This window comes from Otolemur garnettii, unplaced genomic scaffold (assembly GCF_000181295.1).
Source record: "Otolemur garnettii isolate 467f Iridium unplaced genomic scaffold, OtoGar3 scaffold00219, whole genome shotgun sequence".
NCBI classification, from domain to species: Eukaryota; Metazoa; Chordata; class Mammalia; order Primates; family Galagidae; genus Otolemur; species Otolemur garnettii.
The window spans coordinates 1,200,966-1,210,209 of NW_003852614.1; the positions used below are offsets into that span (position 1 = coordinate 1,200,966).

A 9,244-nucleotide genomic window follows, 5' to 3' on the forward strand; every position below is an offset into this window, starting at 1 on the left:
TTCCTTCAGATTGTCATATTTCTGGGAATAAAGTTTCTTGTAATATTCATTAAGGATTTTTTGAATTTCTAAGGGGTCTGTTGTTATTTCATATTTACCATTTCTGATTGACGGGATTAGAGACTTTATTCTTTTTTTCTAGGTTAGGTTGGCCAAAGGTTTATTGATTTTGTTGATTTTTTTCAAAAAACCAACTTTTTGAATTGTTGATATGTTCTATAATCCTTTTGTTTTCAATTTCATTTAATTCTGCTCTAATTTTGGTTATTTCTTTTCTTCTACTGAATTTGGGCTTGGAATGTTCTCCTTTTTCCAGCTGCTTGAGATGTTCCATTAAGTTGTTAACATCCTCTTTTTCTGTTCTCTTGAGGAAGGCTTGTAGTGCTATAAATTTCCCTCTTAGGACTGCCTTTGCAGTATCCCAGAGGTTCTGATAACTCATATCTTCATTGTTATTTTGTTCTAAAAATTTGCTAATTTCCTTCTTGATCTCGTCTCTGACCCATCTATCATTCAGCATAAGGTTATTTAGCTTCCATGTTTTTGTACGAGTCTGCAGATTCCTGTTGTTACTGAGTTCCACTTTTATTCCGTGATGGTCTGAGAAGCTGCATGGAATAATTTCTATTCCTTTAAATTTGCTGAGGTTAGATTGTAGCCTAAGATGTGATCGATTTTGGAGTATGTTCCATGGACTGATGAGAAAAATGTGTATTCAGTTTTGTTAGGATGAAATGTTCTATAGATGTCTGATAAGGCCAGAAGTTGAATAGTGAAATTTAAATCTAAGATTTTTCTCAGCTTCTTATTGGAGGATCTATCCAACACTGCCAAAGGAGTGTTAAAATCTCCAATTATGATGGAGCTGGGGGAAATCAAGTTGCTCATGCCAGTTAGATTCTGCTTTATAAATTGAGGTGCATTCTGGTTGGGTGCGTAGATATTGATAATTGAGACCTCATCATATTGAGTATTGCCCTTAACAAATATAAAGTGGCCTTCTTTATCCTTAGTTACTTTTGTTGGTTTAAAACCTATTGTATCTGCAAATAAAATTGCAACCCCTGCTTTTTTCTGCTTTCCATTAGCCTGGATTATAGATGACCATCCCTTCACCCTGAGTCTATATTTGTCTTTTAAAGTAAGATGAGATTCTTGTATACAACAGATGTCTGGTCTGAGTTTCTGTATCCAATCAGCCAATCTGTGCCTCTTTAAAGGACAATTTAAGCCATTCACATTGATTGAAATTATTGATAAGCCTGATAAAATTTTAGGTATTGAGTTGTTCAAAAGCCCAGTAGACGCTTTTAATCCTTTTGCCACTGTAGAAGTTGGAGTTTGATCAATAGTTTCTGAGTTAGTTTACTTTTGTGGTGGAGGATTGCACAGGTCATTATGGAAAATAGGTCTGAGAATATCCTGGAGAGCTGGTTTAGTTATGGCAAATTTCTTCAATGCATGGATGTCATTAAAGTATTTAATTTCTCCATCATAAATGAAACTCAGTTTAGCTGGATACAGGATCCTGGGCTCAAAGTTATTTTGTTTTAAGATATTAAATACTGATGACCACCCTCTTCTTGCCTGAAAAGTTTTGGCATAGAGATCTGCAGTTATTCTAATATTCTTCCCTTTGTAGGTTATGGTTTTCTTACGTCTCGCTGCTTTCAAGATTTTCTCTTTCATATTCACTTTAGTAAAGTTAATTATGATGTGTCTGAGGGATGTCTTATTCGGGTTGAGTTGTGCTGGGGTTCTGAAGCTGTCTGCAATATGAATTTCAGGATCTCTTGACATATCTGGAAAGTTCTCTTTCATAATTTCATACAGAAGAGCCTCTGTGTTTTGCAAAGCAACTTCATCACCTTCAGGGATTCCTATGAGGCAAATATTAGTTTTCTTTGAATTATTCCAGAGCTCTCTGAGAGGATGATCCATTTTTGCTTTCCATTTCTGATTCTCCTTGGACGTTTGGACATATTCAGAAGCTTTGTCTCCTACGTCTGAGATCATTTCTTCTGCCTCTTGCACTCTGTTACCAAGAGGTTCTACTGTATTTTTCAGATCTTTGAGGGCTACAACCTCTTGCCTTAATGTTTCAAAATCTTTGGTGGTTTTGTCTTTGAATTCATTGAATTCTTGAGTGAACTTTTGGAATGCTCCTCGAATTTCTATTTCTATCTTTGCCTCTATTCTATTAATCTTATTTGCAATCCAAATTCTAGATTCAATTTCTGACATCTCAGCTAATTGTTTATATAGGGGATCTTCAGTTTCATCTGCCACATCTTTTCTTGGAGGGGGAGTTGACCTACTCTGATTATTTATATTACCAGCCACATCCTTTCTTGGGGTGGTTGATCTACTCTGGTTATTCATATTACCAGAACTTTTTCACTGATTCTGCCCCATGATTGTTTTACCCCGTTTGGCTTTTCCCCTTGAGGTTAGTCAATGACCCATATGGTGTTACAGCCTGAGAGACTGGGGACTTGCTTGGTGTGATGGGGCTAAGTGGCTCTGTCTTATTTTCAGCTGATCTCTGTCCTACCGTAGTGATTCATTTTCTGTTGGTTGAAGTCTCAGCTATGGAGAAATACCAGCAATTAAATCATCCTGCCCCCCATTAACAACAATTGGGCAAGGAAAATCAAATCTTCCCTCAATCTTACACCCAAGGTGTCCCTTTGAATAGTCCCTGGGCGGTCTGCCCAGTTTAAGGGGTCCAAATTAGTTGTCCCAGTCAGCACCCATTTCAGGTGGAAAAGTTCAAATGTTTCTGGTAACTAGATAAGTGGGTTCTGCTCGCAGCTCAGATATAACTTGCTCCAGTGCTCCGTGAAGGCAAAAGGACCCACCCAGCTGATGGGTTAGTCTGGGAAGGTTAATACCTCCTTCCCCACCTTGCACCCAGTTGCTCATGATCCCCCAGGTCTGTGACCCTATTCACTCCAGGAGGCCACTGCTCCCAGGGTTTACAACTGCCAAAATCAGCCAGAAATCTGAGTTCAGCAGGGGGGCCTTGCATGTTTAAATTAGGCTTCTGTTCGGCTAGATTCCTCTGCAAGTCAGAGGCTGCATTCAACTCTGGGCAGCAGACAAATAGCAGTTCACACTCAGGTGTCTCAGCTGTATCACCCTGAGGGCTGTTGCTAATAGTCTCTTTACTTACCAAAGTTATCAGCCTGGAACCTCTGGTTGCCCAGAGTGATGGGGCTGGAATGGTGTCAGTTCACAGCTCAGGATGCCACTGTTGCTGTATTGGCTTCCTTTAAGCCAACTCTCTTCTCCTCATGCCTGTGCCACAGTCAACACAGAGCAGCACCAGCCCTTTCCCCCTCCACTTCTCTCAAGGAGATGCCCAAGAATCTGGAATCCATAGGTAACAAACCTCCAGACCTCAGAGTGGGTGGTTGGGGACTCCTCAGAGTTCAATGTTGCAGGTGGGGAATAGATACAGTTTTATACAGTTTTACAGTTTTATGCCTGGCAGGAGGGTGCCGTGACATGCCAACAGAGTTAGGAGGTCCAGTTTTTATGGGGTCTCTCCCGTGGGATAGAGTGGGAGGAAGTTTGAACTCTGCTCGCTTGTTTGCATGGAGTAAACTGCGAGCCCTTGTTGTGGGGGAGGTGACTCCTGTCTGCTTGGTGATGTATTTTGTACCTTTTGGTTGTGTTTTTGGGGTCACAGCTTGCTTTAGGAAGGTTGAAGTGCGCTCTTCAATCTTCTCTCTCGGCTCCCCTCCAAACCATCAGCTCCCTTGCTAAACTTCTGCCCTTTAAGCCTCCTTCTGGATGGGAGCTTCTGTAAAAAGCTGGCTGCAGTCTGCTTTCTTGGCTCCACCCCAAGAATGTGATTTATAAACGTGAACTACTTTAGTTTTTGATTCTTTTCCTTACAAACCAGCTTCCTGATCAGAGCTTCAGTTCCATAATTCTTCCACTGGTTCTCTCCGGATTTCTATATCAAATGTAAATTTATAAACCTTCCTTTCTTTTTTTCAGACAAAGTCTCACTCTTGCCCTTGGTAGAGTTTCATGTCATCATAGCTCATGGGAACCTCAAACTTTTGGGCTCAAGTGATCTTCTTGCCTCAGCTTCCTGAGTAGTGGGACTATAGGCACCTGCCACAACACCTGGCTATTTTTAGAGATGGGGTCTTTCTCTTGCTCAGGCTGGTCTCCAACTCCTGGCCTCAAGCAATCCACCCACTTCAGCCTCCCAGAATGCTAAGATTACTGGTGTGAGACACTGCACCCAGCCTTATAAACCTTCCTTTAAAAAGACAATAATGCCTTTGATTTCCCCACTACAGATTTCTCTCTTTCTTCTTCCTCCTTATCCTGAACAAATACATCCTATATCTGCATCTGCCATATATTTTTTCTCCTTCAGGAGTTCTATTATCCTACTCATCAATATAAAAATACATATTATTCAAAGCAGGGGTCCTCAAAGTTTTTAAACAGGGGAAAAAAGAGGAAAAAAGAAAAGGAACTAACAAAGGAGAATGTAAGAGAGTGACTCATGAAGTGGGAGGAAAACAAGGATAATGTGGTATCCTGGAAGCCAAATGTGTTTCTTCACTGTCCCTCAGACCATTGGAGGGCTGGACTACAGTCCCTGGGACAAGTCCGCTGCTAAGCAGGACAGGCAGAAGCGACAAAAACACTCAGCAGGGCCGGATAAATGTCCTAGGTGGGCTGCATGTGGCCTGTTAGCCATAGTTTGAGTATGCCTGATTCAAAGTGTATTTATTATCTACTTTGGGCAAGATTTTGAACTAGGTGCTGAAAATGTAGTCCTCAAGGAACTCACAAGTCAATTTGAACAAACAAGCCGTGCATTAGCAATGTAAGGCAGTATATAGGATAAAGACCAAATAACTCATATACATGTTAAAATTACTGAAATTCAGAGTATAAAGAGAACACTGAGAACTGGGATTGATTTGGGAAGTCTCTATAGTGGAGGGAAACCTCAATTTGGCCTTTGAAAAGGGTAGCAGTTTTATATGCAAGGACATTTTTAAGGGATGGAGTGGGAGAAACAAGACATGAGAAAAGGAACATGATTAGCTTGAAAAACCTTGTATTTGTTTAGAATGATGGAGGGCTTGTGTCTCCACCATTCCAGATTTTGTGCCTAATGTATTAGTTGCTTATATTGTTATGATGATGATGATGTAGGGCAGGAGTATAAGATAAAGTAGAAGAGACAGTGGTGACCAGATTGTATATATGTCTTATTCTCTAAACAATAAGAAAATGTTGATGGTAATTTATGTAAAAGTAGTGCTTTCAGAAAATAATTTGAGTTGTGCTCAGGGAGCTAAATGGGAGAAAATAGAGGCAGGACAGGATGGAAAAATATACTAGCAATGCATTCTGAAGGTGTAAAAGTCTAGACAAGGGTAGTAAGAGTGGTCTATTAAGCAAGGAAAACATTTTTTTCTTTTCTTCCACAAGTAAATAAATTACCTATTTTTAAATCACTTTACAAAATTTATTTCCTGCACACGCAAGAGATAATATGGATATTCTAGGTTCTGAACACTAAAGCAGTCAGGCAGAGAACTTCCATACATTCCCATTGCCACTTGTATTCACACACTAGGAATCACACCACATAATCTGCCTTCTCAACTGCTGTCATGGTTTCCATCACCTTTTGCCTTTAGTTTTTTGTTCTCTTACTGGGTCTTTCCCATCAGCATATAAACATTCTAATTTATCCCAAACAGAAAAACAGAAAACCTCTTGTCTCTCATCAACTACTGCTTAATTTTTTTCTTCCCTTTGTAGCTAAATTCCTCTAAAGAGGTATCTATACTTAACTATCTCCAACTTTTTGTCCTCCAATTCTCTCTTGAGCTCACTTCAGTCAGAACTTTTGCCCCACCACTCTACCAAAATTCCTTTTGTCAGGGTCACCAGTTATCTCTGTATTGTAAATTGCAGTGGTTAATTCTCAGTCCTTATTGCATTTGACTGATCAGCATCATTCAACAGAGTTGATTACTCTTTCTTCCTTGAAATACATTTGGCTTCCAGGATACCACATTATCCTTGTTTTCCTCCCACTTCATGAGTCACTCTCTTTCATTCTCCTTTGTTAGTTCCTTTTCTTTTTTCCTCTTCCATTCTCACTCTCCAGTGATGAGCTAGGGAAAGGGGATGTTGGGAGATCAAGAAGAGAGAATAAGATATAAATAAACTAATTATCTGGGAAAGCAGGAACACTAATGACTAGGGTAGTATAATTTGCTTGCCAGTAGCATTCAGATTCATTTGATCAAGTTTTAAAATAAAGCAAGTAGATATATGGATTTTCTCGGGCCACATTCAGCTGAATGGATGTAGGCACAAAAGTCAGTAGAAAATTGAAAGTAGGCCAGATTCTATGGCTCACACCTATAATCCTAGCACACTGGGAGACTGAGGCAGGAGGCTTAGGAGTTTGAGACCAGCCTGAGAAAGAGTGAGACCCTGTCTGTACTAAAAATAGAAAAAATAGCCAGATGTTATGGTGGGTGCCTGTAGTCTTAGCTACTCAGGAGGCCTATGTAGGAAGATCACTTGATCCCAGGAGTTTGAAGTTGCTATGAGCTAGGCTGACACCACAGCACTCTAACTTTGGCAAAAGAGTGAGACTCTGTCTCAAAAAAAAACAAAAATGTTGAACTTAACAAGACTTGTGGTTTTGCCAGATGAATACACTAAAGCTAAAGAGAAGCAGGAAAATCAAGGAACAAGGGAGTGTTTATACTTAGTCCCGTGGAATTTAAACTGGGTATGAAGAAGGGCATCAAGGGGATGAGAAACAGTGAATTGGTAGCATCAATGGGTTAGTAGTCTTACTGTTTTTGAATTATTGTTGGAGTCAGGTAATAGAAGGAACTGTAAAGGTAAGAGGCAGTGGACAGAAAGTGGAATATGTACACTGAGAGCTCAGGTGGGAGACTTGAGTGAGGGAGTGACGTGCCTAGGGCATGAAACTTAAGGAGCTATACCCCTTCCTAAGGTTGCACAAGTGCAAGCTTGCTACTCATATGACATTTAAAGTGAGTGCCTCCTTAAATTTTGTACCCTAGGTGCTTCACTAACCCACCTGATTTACCTTCTTCCCAGCTCTGATGGAGAGTATGGCAGAATTGCAATTATTAATAATCACAGGGTCTAGTGAGTGACTATGAATGGGAATGACTAAGGTAATTGTCAGAGTGTAATTTAAGGAACTAAGAAACTAGGGTATTAGGTGGAACATCTACCTACATATTGAAAATGCCAAAAATTAAGACAGGAGTAGTTTTTGGAGAAAATAACTGAGGAGCAGACAGGTCATCAAGAGATGAGAAGAAATGGCCTGGGAGCTAGGAGAGAGGGAAGGGAGGGGAGGGGGTAGGGTGGGTGAAGGGAGAGTGATTGGTGGGATCACGCCTATGGTTCATCCTATAAGGGTACATGTGAATCTCTCTAAATGTAGAATATAAATGTCTTAACACAATAACTAAGAAAAAGACATGAAGGCTATGTTAACCAGTTGGATGAAAGTATTTCAAATTGTATACAGAAACAGTACACTGTATCCCATGATAGTATTAATGTTCACTGCTGTGATTTAATAAAAAAAAAAAAATGGCCTGGGAGCTGATAGACAACAGCAACAATGTAAGATAGTGGGTGATATAATCTGGTGACAGGAAAGTTAAAGTTGGGGATTTTAGGAAATAGAACAGGAGAATGATATTTAAATGATAATGAAGAGCAAGAAAGACACCCACTCCATTTCTAGGCCTAGAGTAAATGAGGGCAGTGAGAACAAAAATAGCTACCACTTAAGATTTCCATTAGAGCAAGAATGTGGAGAGAATTTTCAGGAAAGAGGTTGCTCATAGAGGAGTTTGCTGATAGTGGACTGAATTTCAGAAAGCATAGTGGAAGTGTTGGAGGTTTGAGGAGAGATGGGGAAAAAGGACAAAACAGGGAATATACAGAGCCTTTTGGGCATTAAGGTGCTAGAAATGCGGGTGACCTGACAGTCTGGGGCTCTTTTGGTTACTGCTAATAAATGGGGTTAAAAAGCATGATAATGTAGGCCCTAGTGGATTCAGGGAAGTGTTGCAAAGGCTGTGAATAGGATGAAAGAGTTGTCCTTCATGAATAGGGAGGAGTGGATTTCTGAGAATGCAAAATGGACATGTTCAGATTTTTGTCTTATCTTTAATGGACAGGAATATAGATAACATTTTGTAGGTATCAACTGAGATGTAATTTACCATATTATATTTGTTCTTTTTAGAATGGACAACAAGTTGTGGCTGGAAAAACCTTGGAATATTTAGCTCAACATTCAGAAGACCCACAAGTCCTTACAGCTCTAAAGTAAGCAGTCCACATCCTATGGAAGTATAAAGATTTTCTCTGCTCATTTTACTTTTGGCCTATCCTTGGCGGAAATAGTGCTGACAAGATCAATGCCTACTGTTACAACCGTTAACTCAGATGCTCAAAGTAAAATAAATAAATAAATAAATAAATGAACCTGATATTCCTCCTTCTCTCTTTCTAGGAAGGAAAATGTTTTGTCAAAAGAGAACTTTTACATTTACATACAACAGTGAGGCAGAGGGTGAGGTTGGGACTTGATAACTGCCAATGGTGTGACTGAAAAAAATGCCACTGTGAAAAATGGGAAACTGGAGGGTTCTGGAGTGATTCCCCTTGTTAATTATACCTGAGGCCACACTTCCAAAGGGAACTGGAGTCACAGGAATAAAAGTGTCAGAAGGAGTTTTGAGATACTTGCATACCTTTAGTCAGGTAAATATCTAAAATCATTCAGGACAGATGATATTGTTTAAAGATTTTTAGGCTTTGAAACTTTACCAACTATCTTATTTTGTCAGTTTGTCATTATGCTGCTAGATCCATTCTAACAATTGTGATCCTAGGCCCGGTTCCTTTATAGAAAGAAAAATACAAAGACTGGTACACTATACTTGAAATTCTAGCAGGTGATTTGGGGCAACAATATGAACCATGGAACATTTAAAAATTTGTTACAAGCAATACTTTTGTTTAAAAATTCTTAAGATTAATCTCTCCCTTATCCTCTTTTTTCTCACTCCTTCCTCCTAGAGTAATATAGGTTGTTAATAACCTGGTATATATTCTTTTACATGTTTCTTTTTTTTTTTTTTCAGACAGGAGCCTCAAGCTGTCCCCCTGGGTAGAGTGC

At 39.6% G+C, this 9,244-nt stretch overlaps 1 protein-coding gene across 1 annotated transcript in view; it reads left to right on the plus strand.

Moving 5' to 3' along the window:
- The first annotated feature begins 7,445 nt into the window (after positions 1 to 7,445).
- The window catches only part of TEX11 (testis expressed 11), a 159,812-nt gene continuing 158,013 nt past the window's right edge, over positions 7,446 to 9,244 (plus strand). Inside the window, 2 exon segments of the mRNA XM_012812714.1 lie at positions 7,446 to 7,463; positions 8,306 to 8,388. Of these exon segments, the coding sequence (XP_012668168.1) occupies positions 7,446 to 7,463; positions 8,306 to 8,388 (101 nt within the window).